This window comes from Zonotrichia leucophrys, chromosome 1A, assembly GCF_028769735.1.
Source record: "Zonotrichia leucophrys gambelii isolate GWCS_2022_RI chromosome 1A, RI_Zleu_2.0, whole genome shotgun sequence".
Taxonomy (NCBI): Eukaryota; Metazoa; Chordata; class Aves; order Passeriformes; family Passerellidae; genus Zonotrichia; species Zonotrichia leucophrys.
Window position 1 is genome coordinate 10,383,567 of NC_088170.1, and position 22,313 is coordinate 10,405,879.

Below are 22,313 nucleotides of genomic sequence, written 5' to 3' on the forward strand. Positions count from 1 at the left end.
ATACTTCAGTAGAATTATTGGTGTAGATGACTTTCAGCTGCACTTGCAGTTTTGCATGTCTGTATTCATCTAGTTGTCACAGCCCAGTACCAGATGAACTTTTGTGAGTCAGTGATCTCATTTTTGTTCTGTAGTTAACTCAAGTAGCAGTACATTGAACATAACTTGTATTTCTTCTCATTGAACATAACTTGCATTTCTTTGTGCACGGAATTTCTTGGTGCCTTTAATTTTGGCATCTCCCATGATCACTGCACGCAGTAATTAAACAACTCGTGTCTGATATTTGAGCATGTACATCTCTACTACTCAGTCAAGATAGGAGTGTTATAAATTCCTGCCAAACTTCAGCTATAGTGAGCTGCCTCTGTAAATTATCGCTAGTTTTTGTCATTTTAGCAACACCTGCTCATAAGCTACTTAGAATTTTATTTTTTTTTTATATATAAGAGATTTTTCTTTTGGTTTGTAAATTATACCTTCAGTTTGTGGAATAGCCAAGAAGAAGTCAGATGTTCATAATGTAAAAACATTTAATTTTCAGTGACCTTACACAGCTCATTAATATGGAAGTGCTTATATTCTTACTATTAACAGCAGTAGGACAAAATCCATTACTTAATATTTGAAGGTTAATTGGAACAAGGATTTGATATCTCACCTTATATTTTCCCCTTTAATTTCCTGCCTTTCATGCCTGCCTTGTAAAGGTCTCAATAGGGAGAAAGCTTCTCAGAAGTAACTGTTTTTATAAATAATGCAGCTAGTCTAGCTTCATCCTTTGGAAAATCTTTTTTATCTAAAGGAAAGACATCTTCGCTGAATCAGTTTTGCTTGTTCTAGAATGCTGCTATCATATGGGTTCTGCACTAAAAATAATCACTTGCAAATATGTTTTCACCTCTAACTGTGGAACACTAACAAAACTGTTGGTTCAAAAAAGAGCTGTCTATAACAGCAGTATGTTGAGTGGTGATGTAATGCAGTATTTTAAACAGAATTTCTCCATCTTGCTAAACTTAATCAATCAAACAGACCTGACTTTTGTTAGTTGAAAGTACCTAGAAACCATGTGTGTATTTGCAAGTTATGGTAAAGCAGTGCACTTCTCTAAGCTTCTTTTTTACTGTCTCTTATTACAGCTCACAGATGTTCCCTCACTGTGATGTAATGTACAGTAAATCAGGAGACAGTCCAGTTAAATTTAACTTTGTAGTAATGTATGCTTTAAAAATAAAATCCATGGCTGTGATGGCTATAACTGCTGCTCACTTTAAATAAGAAGCAAGTTTACCAGTGAAAGGAGGATTAAAGCATTTTTTGCCCTCAGCTTTTCAGTTGAAACTTTGGTCTCTGCTGCTTTATTGTTTCAAACACTGTGAGTTGCTGAAGTGGAAAAAAGAGGAGGGAGGATCCTGACAAATGAAAAAAACTTCTGTCACTTTTTTCCCTAGAAAAATCCTTACAGTAAAGTAAGAAAAGCCAAAAATTTTAGAGTTTTTCCTTCTTGGTCTCACCATATTGCATCTGCAAAAGAATAAGACCCCATTGTCTGAGTAATTTTAGTCAACACTCTAATGTAAAGCTTATGACACTTGGGTAGGATCTGTTGTACAATGTTCTCTTGACTTGACTTGCACTGGGGTGTAAAATAAAATAGTGTTGGCAGAGACTCACTGCCAGGACCCCTGGTGCCATTAAGTTCATGCCAGCAGGAAAAGGGTTTTTGCCAGCCTCGTTTGTGCTTGGAAATTTTATCCTGCATCTGGCATTTTTACCTTAGCCACTTGGTTGTTGTATTTAATGTGGGTTTGGTGGTGTCTTCATAACCTACCAGTTCCCATATTCCCAAATCAGTGAACTCTGCCTCCAAAGTGTGGAGTTCAGGCCTTTGCCAGGTAAATGCTTCTTCCAAAGATGCCACCTTGTGGGTCTGCACTGGCTTCATCTCTGCTTCACCACTGCTGAAGTTGTGGCTGGTACCATAGAGGTGTGTGCAAAACCAGTGAGAACTGCTGCCTCAGGATCCTGATGTGTGTAGAAGCAGAAGCTTTATTTATTTTTAAGACCTGTGAGCCTTTGTAGTCCATCTTCAGGAAGTTAAACACCCTCTGCAGGCTCTTTATAGGATTCTTAATAAGGTGGTGGTGAGAAAATCAGTTGTTGATGCTTTCTGCCAGATGTTTTCACAGCAGATAATGCAGTGGAGTGTAGGCATGGATTAGGTTTTGGCAAACATTTTGCATCTGATCAAGTATTTTAGCAGACAATAAAACATCACAAGGGACAAAGAAAAGATCAAGTCATGTTTTTTCTAAATACTCTTCTAGCCTTAGTAAACTGAGTCTTAAAAGCTTTCTGTGCTGGATGTGCTCTCTCTTGTGAGGGTAGCTTGGAATGAGCTGGGTTGTATCCTGGGAACAGCTGAGTTGGATCAGTCATTGCACTCAGGAGCAGGGATAGCTTAACTTTAGGTGTTGTGAGAGTTCTCTGCTTCTGCTGAAGGTTTCTGCTGTTGCAATAAGCTCTAAACTGCACATGGAGTTCTGTGTGCTTCTCTGGCTGTCTGGCCCAAGGCGTTAAAGTTAAAATACTTGTACATTTTAATATAAGAAATCCATGCTTGTGTACTTTTATAGCAACATGATGGTTCAGCCACCTAATTTGTTAGCATCCAGCTGTCCTAGCAGTAGAGGTGAAACTTCCAAGAGAGAGCTGGATGGATGGCTGGGTTTGTGAACCATTAGAGCTGTGCCAAGAGCAGCTATTCTCATTCATGAATCATGATTCCAGAGTCATGAGCTGTGCTTATCTAGCCTTGATAACTTTGTAGGCTTCTCTCTGAATTAACTTAAAGACAGCATCATGCTGTCATGGGTCTGTTATTTCTGTCATATGGATTTGGCTGAAGAGAGCTAATTCTAGACAACCCTGCAATATCTCAAGCAGAAATAGCTATTGTTTTGACTTGTAGTGGTTGTAATCTGCCTACCTCAAAATTACTGTTAAAAGTGGATTTTTATTTTGGATGTCCATTCTGGAGTTGCTGTTGCTCTTCTGATGCAGTGCAGCACAGAAGGGAACCAGTGTTAGCTGTTGAGCTGGAAAAGTGAATTCCATGGCTGCTTTCCTGGTTGTCTGTGGGGCAGCACAACCAGGCAGGGATGGGGGCAGCTGAGTTGGTTTGCTTTTGAGTCTGAAATACCCAACTCCAGTGCATAAGTATGTGCTGGCTGCAGCAAACCTCTCTTCCTCAGCATATACTGCTCCAGAAATCACCAGCAAATTGTCACTGAGATTTGTAATTCTAATTCATCTTTTCCTTGCCTTTTAAGCAGTCTCATTTGCAAGTAATGGGCAACTTTCTTTTGGCATGTGTTACCCATTTTTAACTGCTGTTTCTGTTTGACAAACTGAAGCTGCAGAGATTATTTCATCATGAGATAAAAGAATAAAATTTCAGATAAGAGGAACTGAAAGGAACTGTGCACATTATTCATATCAAATAAATTTGAGTTTTATGGATCTAAATCCATTTAAAATAAAAGTTGGATGTTGCATATATTTGTGGGCAAAGAAAGAAGAAAGGCATAATGAGCAGCATAGATTATTTTTCTCATTTCCTGCTGCTGCTGAGGTAGTTTCTTCTGGTGGAGATGAGCTCTCTGAAATGCAGGCATTTTAGAAGACAGGAAGGAGCTGCTTGCTGTCTCATCTGAACAGCAGTTGCCATCACTTCACACTACAGCAGAAACACCAAAAAGGAGTGTGTGGGTCGCAGTTTAAGTGGCACTGTGGTTTTCTATAAGGCTGTTCCTGAAGCTGAAGGTATCCAACACATCCCTTCACCAGCATGGCACCTGCAAGGTGCTAGCATCCCTTCAGTGGATTTATCAGAAACTCTGGGTCCCTGGTTTACATTATTTATCCTGAGGCCATCGTGTTTGTTGGATATCCCAAAATACTTTTGAAGTGTGACCACCACAGGCAAATAAAGCAAACTGGGGGAGTAAACCAAGGAAGGAAAAAAGTAATGGTGGGGAAACAGGTGTTCTTAGTGTTGAGAGAGTTTCTCTGAAGGAGGGAAGACACTGCAATATGTTTAAATAAATAAAACCCTTCTGTTTGTTCTACTTAGGTGACTGAGAAATTATGGATAAGAGTGTCTGCATGGTTCAAGGTTTATATTTAACTTGCAATCTCATTTCTTTTACATGATGTCTGAGGCTCCTCAGGGTTTTTAAAAAGACTCAAAGTCAGGACATGAATTAGAAGAGGAGAATTGTAATGTGGTAACTGTGTTGAAACAAGCAGATAAAAGTGTTCCCTGGAAGAAAGTTTCTTGAGTGTGAAAATTATATCTAAAGAGCATTGGTTATGTGTATTTTACTCCTTGTGTGCCACATATGAATGATATAGGATGCATTCACTATATGGTGTATGACTGAAATGCAGAAGCTATGCAAGCAGTTCAGAAAGTAAACAAGAATTTTGTATGTTATGTTATGTACACCAGGGGAATGTAGGCAAGGGAGAGCGCTAATATGTGGGAATGTGATTAATCAAGAAGTGCTGAGATTGGTGTGGTGTACTGCAGATATTCCAGTAGGTGCACCTGGCACAGGGGAGTTGCCTCTGATGCACTGGAGCAGAGGCTGCAAGGCTCAGCACTTGTGTTTGAGCTTCTGCTGCTCTTTGAAAAATAAAGACTGCATTTTCCTGCCTCTCAATCAGGTGGCTTTTAACTCCATGAGACTGTGTAGGTCTAAAATGTTGCCAGATTTAACATTGACATATTTGGATTTTCTTAATTTCAGATTTTTTTCTTTTTTTGTAGGTTTATAAAATTTCCCCCAGATTTGCTTTCTTGGTGACATCGGGTCCCTTTGTTTACACGGCAATAGCTGTCATAAATGTGCTTTTGAACAGCAGTCTTCTTCGTGGGGAGGCCCCCATCATCCTCTCACTGCACCCTTCTTTCACTGTGCCAGACAACAGGTTCCAGGTTCAGACAGGTGAGTTCCTCCTGACACAGAGGGGGAAAGGTGGCTCCTGTTGATTCACACTTCTTCACTTGCAGTGCAGGGTCAAGTCAAAACCTTCTGTTCTAATGTGAATCTTTATTCTTTTTGTTAATGACATAGTTTACAGGTCCATGGCAGAGAGGTGGTAATTATAAACAGTTAAACCCATCACTTCCTGTTTTTTTCAGGATTTTTTTTTTCCAGTACATTGCAAAATAACTGTGCTCTTTCTCTTCTCAAGGTGAGAAGATAAAAAAATCCATGAAGCATTTATTCATAAAATCACAGTGCAGCTACTTTGTAATGTTTGTGTCAATTTCAGATTAAATTTATGTTAAAGTCTGCCTTTTTGTGTTGTCATGGTGTAGGAGAATTGGTGAGCAGGAGGATTGATTGCTCATGTATGACATGAGCAGGAGGATTGCCTATGTAGTATTCAGCTTTCCATGGCTGCTGTATTGCAGCAGCTCAAGCAAAGTTTGACTACTAATAATCTAAAGCAAAATGGTACACATGTAATAGATTTTCAGAGTCAGTGTTGTCATTTAAAATCTTCTTTGGGCCCTGTTGGCATGATAAAACTGCTTGCCTGGTTGGTTGGCTGTGTAATGAGGTAGTGACAGGGACTGAGCATACAAGCAGAATTAATAAATGTCAACATGGTACTTTTGTTCAGATACTCTTTGTGTGTTGTTGTGCTGTGTTAATAATTGTATAGCAAGGCATCACTTGAACTATGCAGGTGTGATGTCTTTTTCCACTGCTTAACATGGTTATATAGATAGACAGGAGGTGTATTTTTTGGGTTTGAACCTTATATAACATTGCTGCTGGGATCTGTAAGCTAACTGTAGCATTTCTTTGGGTAAGGCTATATGTAGAAATTCACAGATGTGCAAGTTGTTAACGTCTGTGTGCCTGATCACCTTCCTCTACACTCACTCCTATCTTGTGCTCTTTCTTTCTCTCTTCTGAACTTAAAGATTTCTGTATCTAAATTTAACACATAGCTCACTAAGTGTTTTGGAAGTATTAGACCAGTATTAATGTGCATTAATGGATCCAATATGTAGTCTTTTAGGCAAGCTAAATACTGTATTTCAGGATACAAGAAAGAGATATTTGTTGCTTTATTTTCTGAAGATTTTCATGGATTGGCTGGGTGCTCAGAATTTCAGTGTGGCCAATTCAGTGGTCAGGTGAGGTGAAGTTAGCCACATGTATATAGTGAAGGTCTTTTAGTGTACAAGAGGAAACAGTCAGTATTTTGTCACTAGTATCTTACAGAGATCTAATTACTGCTGCAACCAGTCTTAGTGAGTAGAGAATGTACTGCAGCAACACAAAATGTATTTTTAATGTATTTTCATCTGGTGTTTCACTGAATGTGTCCTGAGCTTCATGAAAGAAGGAAATGATAGCCTTGTGAATTCTGTTGTTTTGTTCTCTCTCATGGACGTACTTTTCTGTAGGAATAATTGCCCTTTGCTTTCAGTGCTTCAGTTTGTACCTCGAAACGTGGATATTGGATTCTGCACCTTTAGCCAGCGCATTGAGAAAGGGCTGACAATGGCATTCCTGGAGGTGAACAAGCACCAGGAGTCCTACAACTTCACTGTGCAGGTGAGAGGATGAGCATGGTTTGTGTCAGTCCCTCACCTTTGCTTATCCTGTGTTTCTTCCAGACAAGAAAATGAGTTAGGTGTTCTTTGGCTGTCACTTGCAGTCTAGGTCATGTAGAACTATGAGGCTTTGTCATGAAGTTAGTTTGTATCCAAAATAATTTTTGAATATAATAGGGTTTATAATTTCTCAAATAAAAACTGTTCCAGCCCTTACCAGAGTTGCTGTCATCATAGTTCACTATAAAAGACTAGGGTGGGGTTAAAAAGTTTTTGTTGGAAGAAAGCTTCCAGGTCTCATTGCCATGCTGGAGACCCCATTAGGGAATATGGGAGTTACATGACCCTGCCATCATGTGAGCAACCATGCTACTTTCTTCTGAGGTCTAGAAATACTTACAGTGTATGATGTGTGTGACAGCTGCTGCTGGAACTTCACACATGAAAGGTACAGCACATGTGCAGAGCCCTGAATCACACAGCAGAGCTTAGAGCTCCCTGGAAAGTCAGTAATTCAATTTAATGAGATCAACTCCCTCTTCTGTTTGAATTCTTAAATTTAATCTAACTTTGTTGTAATACCAAACTCAGTAAAAATTTTATTATGTTGTTTAACTGACACCATAAATACCCATCTGTTGTACGCTAAAATAAATTCAGGAAGAAAAATGACAAATTTTAGAGTACCTAAAGTACTGTGTAGTACATATAGAAGAGTGCTCAGAACTTCAAACACAGTGTCACTGCATAGACTGAAGATAGAACATGCAAAACAATTTCTTGGACTGTCAGCTTAGCCAACTTACTTTAAATACTTCTTATTTTTTGGAAAAGGTTCATCTACATAAATACAGTTGCTGTGTATATTGGTGCCACAAAAAGGCTTCTAACATCTGCTGGGTTTGGGTGTGCACGGTGCAGGAGATTTTTACCAAGAGAACATCCATTTTCAGAACTTTTTTTGCCATAATCAATCCCTTTCTTCTGTTCCATGCAGTTTGGCATTCATCTAAGACTTATTTACGACTAGATTTATTTTGCTGTCTGTCTAGCTAGGTGTTTTTTTCTCATTGTTTTCTGGGCTGTAGCTGTCAGATCATTCTGGATTATGATTGGCCTTAAAGGATGACTCTTTGAAGAGGAATTCACATGCAACTTTGCCTCTTCTGAGACTCAGCTGGCTGAACCAATCTGGAACAGATGTTCCTCTGTATTGATATGAATTACCCCCTCTTCATATAAGAGGAAAAAGTCTGTCAAGGAAGGGATGGAAATGGCAGTGATTTGATTTTGCTGACCCTGCTTCAATGCTGTCTTTTCAGATACTGAACATAACTCTGAGCAGGCCTGGGGTGGCATTTCGACAGGGCCCTGTGAGCATTGTCTTTGCCATCCGAGACAGGTACGGTTTTCTCAATGGGTCTGAAGTCAGTGAGCAGCTCAGAAACTTGTCCGTGGTGGAATTCAGCTTCTATCTGGGCTTCCCTGTGCAGCAGATTGCTGAACGTGAGTATTTGCTGTCATCCAGTACTGCAGAATACTTCTGTCCAGTATTTTCCCTCTGTACAATTTTAAAATAATTTCTTCCATAATGCAGCTTCAAGTGCCTAACTTGAATCATGAGTTCTGCAGGGCAATCTGTGCCTCTTTCTGCTCACATTTCGGTGTTACAGCATCTTGCTGCTTTTGTCATCATACTTTCCTTTTGTGCTGGATCAGTTGTGCTTAACCTGGCTTCGTCAGTTCATTGGTCTTAGTCCAGACCTAAAAATAAGAAAATCACTTAGATCAGTATTGCTGAGAAGTGCAGTCCAAGGTGTGTCTCTGTGCTTATGTCTAGAGAGGCCTTTGCTAATTCTCAGGAGTGTTCAGTGCTTTCAGGGTTTTGTTGCCCTCAACTGTGTCTCTGACTTCTAGAAACTCCTGGGACACTGGTTACATAAGTTGATATTTGCCCAAATAGTCTGAATTAATTTGTCTATGCCGTCTGTTAAGTTTTAAGGTATTACCTTTCTCACTTTTTATGTACATTTGCATGGCAAGTCTTTTTTTCCAGACCACCATCATTCTAAACACAGATGAGTGGGAACTGCCTGCATAACAGAGCTTGCCTGACACTTGGCCTTGACAACTTATATTAGATTTTAGATTTTTCAGATGACTCAGGAACATAAGCAAGATCATAGGAGAATAGTACTTGCCTTTCCTGCTGGTGGGTGTCACTGACTCAGCCCATTAATTCCCCATTGCTCCTATCTCACCATGCTTTTTGATTTTTTGAGTTATTTCTGTGAGCTGTAGAGATGCATAACATCTGTCACAGTGAGTTTTACAATATAGTTAAACATTTAGTGGAAAATCAGGTCTAATTGTAGCTGGTGTTCTTTATGCAGCTGTGTATGTCAGTAAAAATACTGCAAAGAGAGTCACTGTCAACAGAAAAGTTGCTCTCCTTAGCAGCTTTCAATCTAGGTAAGATGATTGCACAGGATACTTCCCCATTTACTGGATGCACTCTAAACATACTAATTTTTTGAAGCTTTTGATTTCATGTTTTCAGCATTTTTGATCCCTCTACTCCCATAATCAGTTAAAAGATGTATAAGGTTGTTGTTAGTGGAGCCAGGACCAAGTCTTGAGAATCCCTGTCCATAGATGCCCAGCATTTTTTTTTATCTTGGAAGCCCCAGAACATCTCACATTGTGGGCTATGGTCTTTATTGCTCACTGAATGCAAATAAAATGTTGCTCTTGCCTTGATAGCTTGAAAGACACCTCTCTTTACTCTGTGTCCTCTCTTTTAAGCATTTGAGCTTGAGTTTAGGTAGCTTTTAGTCTCTGGTAATATTTTTGGTGTTGAGGGATGCTTTTTTTCCTGTGATTTAAGAGCGTACATCGGCTCTTACAGCTTTTAGTCTTGTCCACGTATTCTGAAATTATATTTGTGCATTTGCAGGTTGCCCCTTGCTGAGAATCCATCTTCTGGATTGTGCAATGGAGCTACAGTGCAATTAAGTGATAACAGAATTTCTACCAAGGCTGGTATAGCTTGAAAGAGAGGCTGGTCATAGGGGGAAGCCATTCCTGTTAAAGATGAATGTACATGGTTCTCCTTGAGCTTGGAACTAGGTGACCTCTAAGGTCCCTTCCAAACCAAACAATTCTATGATTCTGTTTTCCTTTCCTGATGCTACTTAGGAAATTTGAAATTACTTTAGTGCTCGTGTGAGGAGCTGTCCCTGTGTTAGTGACCTGCATGTGTACAGTACCTGGCACTGGGGATGATGCCAGTGCCAGTGGAGCCCTGGGTCACTCACATGCCAATTACAAAGCAAAGTGAAGTAGGATAACTGGAGAGCTCAAGATTTTTAGGAACTATGAGATCTTCCCAAAGATTGCAATGTAGAAAACATGAGGATTTGGTGAATAAAGTGTCCTAAATGAAGGAACATAATGTCAGCAATTGACTTGCTTGCTGTTAGAGGAGCTCACATTTACTATAGATTGATCCCATTGTAGGACAGCACATTTGGGTTCGAACTGGTCTATTTTGGTCTCAGTAGTGCTTTAACAGGCACTGTTCTGGAATACCAGCCCTGGTGATATTTGGTAAGTTGGCAAAGTGGGAACACAGTTTCTCAGATTGCTAGAGCTGTGGGTCCTTCTGTCAGCAAGCACAGAAATGATCAATGTAGTTCAGACTCTTTTATCAGTGAGGCAACCACAGCCAGTTATTTTTAGCTGTTCCTACAGTTTTTTACACTGCTGCTGTGACTGGATTTTAAACCTAAGGCTTTTAGATCTTCAGATTCAGAGCCAAAAATCCTGTCCCAAGGCTCGGCAGCATTGGGCAGATCCTTCCTGAAACATTCAACAGACTGTTGAGGGTGACCAACAAAAGCTACTTTAGCAGGGAGATGCCTAAATGTTTTTGTTTTCTAGAGCAACTGTAGCAGGGAAGGTGTTAAAACACCTTAGATTGATACAGCTGCTTTGATCTGTGCTGATTAAGATGCAAACCTTTGCTTTCAGTGTGATTTTTTTTCTAGGAATGTTGGATATTTACATGTAAACCCATCTATATATGTTAGTGTTCATATGTAAATATAAAATGTTCCATGCCATACTGTTCTGTGCCATTTGTGCCTTAGTTTATCAGGCATGCTGATAAACTAAGTCACACTAAGTCATACTCTTGGTGTTGACTTTTCTTTTTCCCCTAAGGACTCTGTGCATGATTTTGTACGTTTTGTAGCTGTATCTGAAGAAATTATCTGTGGGTGAACTGAGGCCAGGTCTCAACCCCCAGCCTTGGGGTTTTAAGTTGATCATACTCAAGAAAAGCTACTTGTGCATCTCTACATTGTTCAGTGAGACCATGACATCAATATCCCAAATATGAGCTTTGTTCCAAAGAGTGTATTTGCTTCTTGCCCCTTGTTCATTTTGCATTCCCTTTCACACACTGTCCTCTCATGGTTTTTATTCACATAAATAATATGTCCTGTTTATAGTTTTAACTGTGTGGTTTGGCCCTTCCCATTGTTTACACCAGGAATTCTTTGTCAGTTTTTTCCCCACTCACATAGAGTCAGGATCAGGAGTGAAAGTTGTTTGGCAGATGTGGACTGTTCTTTGCAGGAATAGGGCTGTGAAAATGGCAAAACCTGGAAACTTCCAGACTTTCTTCTTTCGTCACAAGACTTCTAGGTGACTTGAGCAATGTGTTTCTATTCAAATGTCCAGTTTACACCTTTCTTATGCTTATTTTTGATTGTCTACCTTACAGCTCATGTTTCAGATTGTAAATTGGTTAGATAGTCATGACCTGCAAGTCAGCAGAAAGAAAACCAAGTCCAATCACAGGGTTTGGATGCTAGTTCATTAAAAATAACAGGAAACTATATATTTAGTATCTCTTTATGGCTAGCACATTTCTTGGTGGACAGGTAAAGGCTAGCTGTGGAGTAGATGGCAATATTTGCCTTCATGAACTTACCCTGAATAAAGCTCTTTGTTTTTCTTAGGACTTCAAGTCCTAAGAGAGTAGAGAGAGAGAGTAGAGAGAATTGCCTTGGGACTTGCTAATTTTTCAGTTCTAAGTAGCCCTTTGATGCATGTCATCTATTTTGGCTGTCTTGGAGATGTTGCAAGGCCAATAGGATAAATATAAAATTGCATTATATGGTCCAAGGACTGCAGAAGTATTTGCCAATTTTTTTCTGAGTGGATTTTAGATCAGGTTTTAAACAGACACAATGTGTGTCTGTTTAATGTGCTATTGCCCACATCCCAGTATCTGCATGGAATCTTACTTTTCATTTAATGCCTTCTCATTTCAAATCCTGCATTCCCTCCGTGCTTTCTACTACAGTTCTCCATTGATCAGAAATAAGAACGATCAGCATGACACCAGATCTGTCCTGCATGGTCCCGCACATCTGTAGGAGAGAGAGATCCTAACAACATCTGGCAATGGCCACACTGCCTGAGTGGTGTGCCTTAGACTGCTCTTAGTAGGTCTCTGGTGAGCAGGTGACCCTTTCCCTTTTCATTCAGCCCCAAATCGATGCTGTTACATGGTATGGTGCTCCAGGGCTCCCTGTTAGCATCTTCTAATGATGCCAGCATCTACTTCATTAATGCATCCAGAGTCATTAGCAGACCAGCTGCAATCTAGCTAATAATTGCATTTTGTCTATCCAGCTTCCCCCTCAGAATAACAATCAGTCAGTGCTGTTTGTAATTGTTAGTTCCAGAGGACATCAGAACTCTTGTAAATTCGATCTTACTGCAGTGCTGAGACTCCAGATGAGCCCAAGGTCTGTGTGTCAGTGAGACACTACAGTGACCTGTGGTATAAGAATTGGAACCTGGATTGGCTGACTTCTGACAGTTTTCAGCATTCTTTGTCAGGGTTTAGAACCAGTCTTGGCTGGCAATGATCCCAGCAGCACATCTTCCTTTTCAATGTCAAGATTTTCTGCTCAAGTTGGTTTATTTTTAAGTTGCATTAATTCTGTGGAAAGTTTAAATGAATAGTCACCCAGCAATTTGCATGAATTAAATCATTTTCAAGTACTAATTAGAAAAAGTGTGAAGAGCACAGTAAGTATTGGAGCAAAACACAATTTTGGGTTAAAGAAGAAAAAACTCACAATTCCTAGGAGTTCAAAGCATTATGGTCACGGGATGGTTTTTGATTTCCTTATCGTACTTTTGCCATGCATTGGAAAACAACAGAATCAGTTTTCAGTTCAGTTTATGCTTTTTTTGTTCAGCTTCCATCTCTAAATTGAAGTAAACAATTGCATGACTAGAGTAAATAGAATTTCAATCTAAAAGCTACAATCAGAAGAATCAAGTAGCAGGATGCCAGAAATAAATGGGTGTGTTTAAATGGACTCTGAGGTGCTTTTTGCTTGTCTGAGAGTTTTGGAAATTTAATGCATTGTGATCACTTGCATAGAGGGCCAGTGTTTCCTGTTCAGAAAAAAAGGACCGTGTTCCAACACCCTTCTGAATAGTAAGTCACAGAATACCAGAGAGGTGGTCATCTTGAAGCTAGTGGTGCTATTGCTGAAATAAAGGTGGAGTAACCAAATTTTATTTTATTTTTTTCGTCCAGTAGGAGTTAGTTATAAATCTGTGGAAATAAAAGGTAAAATGTAACTAATGATTCTTTTACTTTTACCTTAACAGAAAAAATTCCTAAGCTTTTTAATGGGCAAAAGAATCAGATTTTCGGTACACTGACAGAGAATGGCTTGTCTACAAATTCTTGCATCATTAAATTAGAAAAACTTCAATTTTCTACTTCCCTGAAATGTGGAGTAGTGGCAAACTAGTCCACAACCGTGGACATCTTTATTCTAAATTGATCCAGCATGGGCCAGGTCATTTAATTGTTATGTGCTGCGTTCTTTCTGTTCATGAAATGGTTTAAAAATTAACCTTTGTATAATGCTTAGCAAGTTGCATCTGGATTAAATATTTTGAGAAAGTTAAGACCATTCCTTTTCCTTATTGCCATAGTGAAGCTTAAGACTTCCCTTGAGGAAACTGTTGGCCCAGCCCCCATCTTCACTTCTTTCCCAACATGTCTTTACTGCTCTCCAGTGGAAACCTTGGGAAAAATCTTATCTATACTGAAGTCAGTAGAAATAGACTGTTTTCCTTACTGGGGCAAGGATTTCCCTCTAAAGCAGAGCTTTTTTTTTTTTTTTTAATTGAGAAATTAGGAAAACTTGGAGCCACCAAGCCGAGGAGAAAAGCCATAAGGTTTGTCTAGAGCAGTGTTTCTACATGTGGTTATTTGTGGGTTTTGTAAATAAAACTGCACAAGTCTGGAACACAAATCATATGTGTTTAGTTCTCTGCTTTACATTTATTGTTTCCTTGTAGTTTCTGCCTCAGAGAAGGTCTTATTTTCATCCTGAGACGCTCAGGAGTTGCCTCACTGCCCTTTGAGCAAGAGTCTGATCCTGCAGCTAGCTCAGTGAGAGTCACAGCTCAGGCAGTGAGCTTTTAAATTCCTGAGAGCAATGACCCCGGTGCAGCAGCTTGGAGTCTTTCACGTAATAAATCTGACTGTTTCACTTAGCTTCTTTTTGTTAGAGACAAACTCAGCAGAGTACATTGGGAGCACTTCCCTTGCTATTGTGTCTGCATTGCCTCGGGAGCAGAAATGCATCTGTGTAAATAAGATGCTTGCTGACAGTATAAATTATGTAGTGGCTTCTGGTTTTGTGTATGTTGTTTAGAAAACTGTTCTTAAGGATGTTTTTCTTCCATTCTGTTTTTCCTTCAGCCTTTCATTATCCTAAGCTTAATGTGTCCCAGTTGATGAAATCTTCCTGGGTGAGAACAGGTATGTATGGTCTCTGTGAGTAAGTAAAAGTGCAATTAGTTTTGGTAGTGGGATAACTAGCCTGCATAAATATCAATAGCTTAGGGGTGCTGCATTTTTATGAGGTAATAACATGTCTGAGCTGAATAAATTCTAAAACCAAAGGCCCAGTGACCTGGAATATCTGGGAAATATAAATCCCTGGTCTAGAATTAACTACTGAAGTTCCTTGATAATGTACACAAAGCACTTTTTGTCTGTAAGGCAGTTCATTCTTAGTGAAACAGCTCAGACTGTCAGGCATAAAGTATCTACTCTGCATGTTGTCAATATGCCACATTGATTTTTAGGTGCCTATTTTAAGTGAAAATTAAAATTTTATTTGTGTGACGCTTTCTACCAAAACATGCCCAGAATAAAACAGAGTGAAAATAGATGAATTCTGAGTACCTAAAAGAGTTTCATCACATTTCATTGATCTCTTCTGATTCGTTCACAGAAGATCCCTCCCACCAAAGTGTTCTGAGTGTTTTATTCTGTAATTTACAGATGTGCTTGAGCTGTCACATTTAGGTGCTCAGAGGCTGTTGAGGTTGCCTTCCTGCTGTAGGTCTTACCTGGTGCTTTTAAGCCTGACTGGTGAGGAGGCTTTGCCTTCCAAACTTGTTCTCAGGGTGCAGGTGCCCCACTGGTTACACTTTTATCTTCCTTTTATCACCTCTAGTTCACCTGTTGTATAGACCTGCTCTTTTTTCCAGGTTTCCCTGTCTCCTCCCACCAGTCACCACTTGACTCTTCAAGCAGGAAACCAAATTGCACCTCAGTTTCTGATGCCCACATGGTTTGTTTCAGAGAAGAAAGATTGAGAATTTCAGATAATGCTCAGTGATGTGGGAGAAGCTCCTATGTGTCTCATAACCAGTGGTATCCTTCCTCAGAGATTTGTGTTGGCCTTTTTGGCTCCACCTGCTCCCTCTCTTGCTCAGCCTTAGATTTGTCCATTGCTGCTGAAAATTCCATTAGCTCCTGCAGTAAAAAATGGGTTCTTCCAGCTCTGAAATCACATTCCCTTGGGTTTTGATAAACTTCTGCCTGTGAGATTTTGAAAGCCAATTGCAGCAACTTTTTTTTTTTTTTTTTTCTGCAGAGGAATTTTTTGTAGTCTCAGTTCTTGCAGGATTCTGGGAAGAGCTGGTAGATTTTGGCTGAGTCATTGCTTTCAGTCAGTGTTTTGTGTTTTAAGGGTAATGAATCATGACATGGGAAAATGATAGAATCTATGCATGTAAAGATTTTTTAATATCAAATTACCCAGATACATGTGCATGTATCCCACTAGTCATAAAAAGCTGGGATATACAGTGTTCTCCCTCTGTTGTAGAATACAATTCATGCTCTTAAACATAATTTATTGATACTGAAATCCAATACACAGGCAAGAACAGTTTTCTGCTTGGTGTATATAATAGCCTTAGGTCACTGTCTGTTTTGCTATTTAATTCTGAGGTACTTAGTCTGTGATTGAATTTAGAAGACAGACACTGTTGATCTCAGTGAGAAATCATGAAAATGTTTCCTTTTTCTGATATCTGCAGTGAAAGCTTCAAATTGAAAAAGTGGCTTTAATAGATTTGTTTTAAAATTTTGAAAAATTAAAATTATATTTAATTGATTTTATTTAACTGGTGGCTTTTTATTAAGCTCTAGTCTTAAAAAATAAATGTGGAAACACAGAAAAAGCGGATTTTAAAAAATGCATGTATTTTTAGTGGAGTAGAATTAAAACTGAATTTATTTGATGCAGTCAGCAGTGAGCTGGTTTGCTGTCCTGGAGGATTGTTCAGTTGGATCATTTGAATGACTACTGCTCCATCCACTCCACATTTTTCCAACTGGATGCCATCTTGCTAGTAAAAGTCCACCCTTTTTTTATTCATCTTCCTTCAGGAATTCCTCTCAGCATTAGCTGCCCCAGTGACCCAGGGTACCTGGTTGCCAAGTGAGCAAACCATTTTCTTGTGCTGTGATTGGCATATTTGTTAATCTTATCTGGGCAAGTTGCACTTGAGTACACAGCTTCATTCATGTGCTGCTGTTCTGCTTTTTCTCCAGGACTCTGAACCCTTGCCCTCCCCATCTCCAGCTCGGTACACAAGTGTTGGTACATCTCCAGCACAACACTTTTGACTGCAATTAGTTGAAGCAGACAATTTAGACTAAGTTTTCTCTTTTAGCAGTTTTTAAAAATTCATTGGATGCTCATAATTTTATGCATTTTTAGAATTGAAATAGTTTCCTTATTATCCTGGGTCTGTCTAGCCTGGTTCAAGTTCCAAAAAAATCCTCTGGCTGAATTTTTTCCCCCCCAAATTACTTATTTTTGGGGGGAAAAAATCACTCCACATTTCTGTAACTGGATGCCGTCTTGCTAGTAAAAGTCCACCCTTTTTTTCATCTTCCTTTAGGGATTCCTCTCATCATTAGCTGCCCAGGGTACCCTTGCCCTCCCTAGCTCCAAGGTGGCACACAAGTGTTGGTACATCTCCAACACAACACTTTTGACTGCAATTAGTTGAAACAGACGATTCTAAGTTTTCTCTTTTAGCAGTTTTTAAAAATTCATTGGATGCTCATGATATTATGCATTTTTAGAATTGAAATAATTGCCTTATTTTCCTGGGTCTGTCTAGCCTGGTTAAGGCCGGTTAAGGTTTCCAAAAAGGTCCTCTGCCTGATTTTTTTTTCCCCCTCAAATTATTTATTTTGAGGGGAAAAAAAATTCACTCCACGTTTCTCTAACTGGATGCCATCTTGCTAGTAAAAGGCCATGCTTTTTTTCATCTTCCTTCAGGAATTCCTCTCAGCATTAGCTGCCCCATTGAGCTAGGGTACCTGGTTGCCAAGTGAGCAAACCATTTTTTTGTGCTGTGACTGGCATACTTGTTAATCTTATCTGGGGAAGTTTCCTTGAATGCACAGCTTCATTCATGTGCTGCTGTTCTACTTTTTCTCCAAGAACCTTGCCCTCCCCATCTCCAACTTGGTATCATTTCTGAACACAACACTTTTGACTGCAATTAATTGAAGCAGACAATTTAGACTAACTTTTCTCTTCTAGCAGTTCTCAAAAATTCATTGGACACTCATGATTTTATTCATTTTTTTTGAATTGAAATAGTTTCCTTATTATCCTGGGTCTGTGTAGCCTGGTTCAAATTCCTAAAAAATCCTCTGCCTGAATTCTTTTCCCCCCCCAAATTAACCAAATGTGTCCCTTTCCAACAAGTAACCTCCAACAGGTCGGAATTCTGATTTAAATACAGGCGCTCTCGAATTATCCCTGAGCTCTCCCAAGGCAACTCAGAGCTTGTAATTGAAGTTGTGGAGAAGAATCTGAGAAGTTTTACTAATGAATGTGCTTTCTTGGGCTGTTTTCTGTGCTGTGCAGTTCTCCTGGGTGTGGTTGACCAGCGGGTTCAGGAGGAAGTGTTCCGGGCTGAGATGGAGCGGAAACTCGCTCACCTCTTCAACGAGGCTTTGCTCAGAGGCAGGATCTGGAGACGGGCCAGCTTTGCAGGCACCAACGTTGTGCAGGTACTAAGAGGGTGAAAAATAAAGCATAATAAATTACTGAATTAGTTAGCGTGAGTCAGGTTTTGAATTGAGAAATGTAACTCAAAAACGTGAGTCACCTTTAGCTAGTTGGTGATACTTGTATTTTGCACCTAAAATATGGGACTTCTTTCAAGCACCACATATGTCTTTTAAGCTAAACATAACAAATGCAAATAAGTGATTACTAAAAACTTCTGATGGCTTCATGGAAACAACAGTGAAAATTGTTTTACCAATGTCTTATTTTTAAAATGTTCTATCTTGTTTGGCTTTCATGATGTGCCTAGCAAAAGGAGACAGGATGATCATCTGAAAAACTTTTATCTCCTGGGACAGCTACTTCACAGCTCTCTGATGTTTTGGCAGTGGTGTTGAAATACAAAATAGAGTTGTGTGGCTTGGTGCAGCAGTAGAGTAGTACATTCTACCCCTTAACTTCTTACTTGTCACAGTACTCATGGTCACAGGGTTGGATTTCAGGTAAAAATGATTATTCATACCAAATTTTGCACACATAGCAACTTCTGTTATCTGAATTCCAGTGCTGCTTTAGAGTTTTAGAGTCACAGGTGGATTTATTCACATTAAGTCCAAGAAGACTTTGCTATTTAATTTAAAGTTTTAAATTCTGATGTGTTCTTTTTATCAGTTCAACAGTCTGAAAGCCAAAGTACTTTTTTAATGGCTCATCTTCTTAAAAATTACCATTTCCAGCTAATTCATTGACAGTTGGTTTACCTCCCAAATGCCCTTTTTGCATTTCAGACCTATTGTCTTTATTTAATTTAATCCTATGGTTTTTGCTACCACTTAAATTTCCAGATGTTGGGATATTTTTACTTCTGCTTTTCTGTCTCAGAAACATCTGTTTCAGTAATAGAGATTTTATTTTATTTTTCTTCTGTACAGCTTTGAATTGCTGCTAATAGGTGTCTGCTTCAAATCTCCTATTCCCAGCACCTCTTATTGCACTTTGTTCGTTATGCCTTTGTCCTCCTTTTGCATATAAATTAAACAAATATTCCTTATGTTGCTAGTGAAGATACCACAGCCTATAAAACATCTATGTTTAGATTACAATTTTATGGCTTTGCTCAGTAAAGCTCAGGTAGTTTATTTTGCTCATGCACAATATTATGGGCACATCCTTTTTAGATAAGGAGTGGTATTTTTGAAAGTGAAAATGCAGCATTTTTCTTTTGACTTTGTGTTATGTACTGGGACATAAGATGAGATCTGCAGCTCGTGTTCCAGACAGCAGTGCTGCTCATTTATGCCACTTAATTAGTGCAAAGAGCCTGCCAACTGCTGGCTTTGGGCAGAGGAGGGTTCTATTCATTACAGTCAGCACATTCTACCATCACAGGGCTTCTCCAGGTGCTCCCAGCCCACCCTTCCAGGTAGGGTTAGAGCTGAACAAAGGAGATTGGGACAGAGGGAGGCTCAAGAGAAACCTTGCAGTGAAGTGTGTGTGCTGGGTGTGCTCACAACAGCAGGCTGTGGTGTGCAGCTGCAGTGATGGTGAGCTCCAGACTGAAGGATCGTTCCTTTCCAGGATGTTCCCCTGTTAGCTGAGGATCTTGTCCGTAGGCATCTGCCATAAACCTTTTACTGCTGTTAATTCTGTTCCTCTTAGCCAAGTTTATAAGCTGTGTTTGTATCTTCTGGGAGAGCTAATAATGGTTCTTGTGCTTTACATTCAGATTTTCCCATGTATATTTCTTGCACACAAATCAGTGACTGCTATGATAGTAGAGCACAGTCAAGTGAAAATAAGAAAAAAAGCTGCCAGCACAAGTGTTGCACAGTTTTAACAGAACATGTTTATATATCCATTAAAGACTAGACTCACATTTCACTTGCCTTGTGACCCTCTAGACTGGAGTTTTTCCTGAGGTGAAATATATTTATAGTGTATTGAAATGTGACATTTCTAAGCTCTGTGGAAAATCAAGACTGCAGGTCAAGAGGTGAAGCAATTATTTGTGAATGTTACTGCAGGCATATTAGTTTCCTTTCACGTGCTCAGGAAATAGAAGTGATACCTTTTGAGGTTTAGATTTCATTTCTGAAGGCATGTGTTAGTGCCTAAGAATGTGAAAAATGATGCTTTAAGCCTGGGCACTCTGAAGAAGAGCTTTGGAGGGTACCCAAATAGCAGGCTTTCCCCTCCTGCTTCACTGTCTGTGCTGTTAACAGGTGGCACTCCACGATAAAAAGAGAAAAAAGTCAGTAAGCATTATGTACAAAAACCCCTCTGAAGCCTCACACCTGGTTGTGGTACTTCTGATAGTTCCACTGATTTTTGTGTTACGTTGTATTAATATTTCACAGAGTAGGTCTTACATATTTTCAGTGTGCGTCCTCTGTTGCTGCAAATTTGAAGGCACGTGCTTACTGTGGCTTGCATTGCATCTGCAGAGACCTGTGCCATATTTATATTTTAATTTCTACAATATATATTTTATTATATTATAGTTAACTGTAATAATTCTCATTACATTTTTTAGGAATTAGAGGGCTTAATTGTAGTTTAAAAACACAGCAGCAGGTAATAAAAACAATTTATTTTTCTTTTATTTCAACATGCTTGGTCCTTTGAACCTAATAGAAAGTGAAAAGCTGATCCTAGTAAATGAAACAAAGAGGAATGTTCTGATTTAAAGAACATGCTAGGCAGCATTTTATTTGCTGTGTGTGTGAGGAGTAGCAGTTTATGAGAGAATGCAGTGACTGAACTGAGGTTTTCATTAAGGCAAAAATTCATTCTCATGTTTTTCTGCTGACAGCTTGTGTGTCTCTCCTGGCTGAGCAAAGCCTGTCTTGCTGTGAGTTTTTAGGTTTATAAATGAAGTCTTGCTATGAGTTTTTAGGTTTATAAGTGAAGCCTTTGGGCACTGCTGCTGCTTCAGCTTTTCCTCTGAGGCTTTTGGCCCCTCCAGCAGCCGGCCCAGGCAGCAGCTGACCCCTCCTGTCAGAATGCTCACAGCCTGCTTGTACCTCTGTGTGCTGACCACAGTACAGCTTGAATTAAGTGCCCAGACACTAGAATCGTACTCTTAATAAGACAGAAAGAGGATCTTTTTTTGTTTATTTTTTTCCCAGTATGATGAAGGAAGGAAAGGGAAATAATCCTCCTGCACGAGCACTGGAGGTTGTATGTGCATATCTGCTTGTTTCTCAGTAGTACTCAGCCTTCCAGACCCTGAAACAGCTCACCAGGGCTTCCTTGCTCCTTCCTGCATTCCTGACCAGGACATCCCACTGGCTGCCCAGGACTCAGAATGCCTTGGAAGCTTCCCCACACTTGTATTTCCGTGCCTGAAATTACCAACTAGATTTTGTTACCAAGGCAACTCTGTTCACTGACCTATGATATTCACTTGAAAACACTTTTTAAATTAAATTTACTGACACCTGAACACAGTTAAGCCTTTCCTCTGTGGAGGTTAAATGCACATCTAGTATCAACAAAGATGGTATCATTTATGTACACAGGAGTTGAATTAGTCTTTTCTTCTTTTTTTTCCCCCCCAACTTTCTGCCTCCTGCATTTAAAATTCTTCTATCTCTTCTCTCCCTATGTCATCTCTCACTGCCAAAGTATAAATGTAAAGTGCTTAAGTGCTTCTTTACATGTGGGCTGCTTTGCTGGATGCCTGGCAAATACTGTTTGTCCCTGCTTGCATTCTTATCATTCTCAAGGACAGAGACTAAAGCGGTCTGAAGCTGCACAAAGAGTATAATTTGGAACCATGTGTCACAAAACTTAGAATCCAGAAACTCTGTAACAGGCACAGTGACTGTGTGCCTCAAAACCATGACCAAATTTAAGAGTTCAGACCCAGTGTGCCATTTCCTGTGTTTCAGCAAACTCAGATTAGTTGCAAAAATCAATAAGTAAAATTTAGATGAAAACTGAGCTACTGCTATTGTCACAGGTACTGGGTTTATGTACACATCTGTCTTGTACATCTGTCTTGTATCTGCTTCCAGACTACCCTGCTAGTCACCAGCTTTCCCAGACTAGAAATCCATCTCCTCATGGTTTTGAAATTTTGTCTGCAGCTTCTCTCTGTGAAGTTTCTTTCTCTGTGTGGTGTGAGCAGTCAGAAAATATTTTCTTCAGAAGAAATTATTTCAGATAAAATTTACCTTAAAATAGTGCCCTTAGTTTATCAGCACTATCCTGCACGTCCACTG

The 22,313-nt window shown here is 39.5% G+C and overlaps 1 protein-coding gene across 4 annotated transcripts in view; it reads left to right on the top strand.

The window, feature by feature from the left end:
* Positions 1 to 22,313, top strand: part of KIAA1549 (KIAA1549 ortholog) — a 145,036-nt gene that overhangs the window by 74,659 nt on the left and 48,064 nt on the right. For all 4 annotated transcript variants that reach the window (XM_064737383.1, XM_064737399.1, XM_064737394.1 and 1 more), the window contains exons 4-8: positions 4,838 to 5,015; positions 6,520 to 6,647; positions 7,969 to 8,152; positions 14,457 to 14,516; positions 17,944 to 18,089. In XM_064737383.1, the coding sequence (XP_064593453.1) occupies positions 4,838 to 5,015; positions 6,520 to 6,647; positions 7,969 to 8,152; positions 14,457 to 14,516; positions 17,944 to 18,089 (696 nt within the window). The remainder of the gene's footprint in view (positions 1 to 4,837; positions 5,016 to 6,519; positions 6,648 to 7,968; positions 8,153 to 14,456; positions 14,517 to 17,943; positions 18,090 to 22,313) is intronic.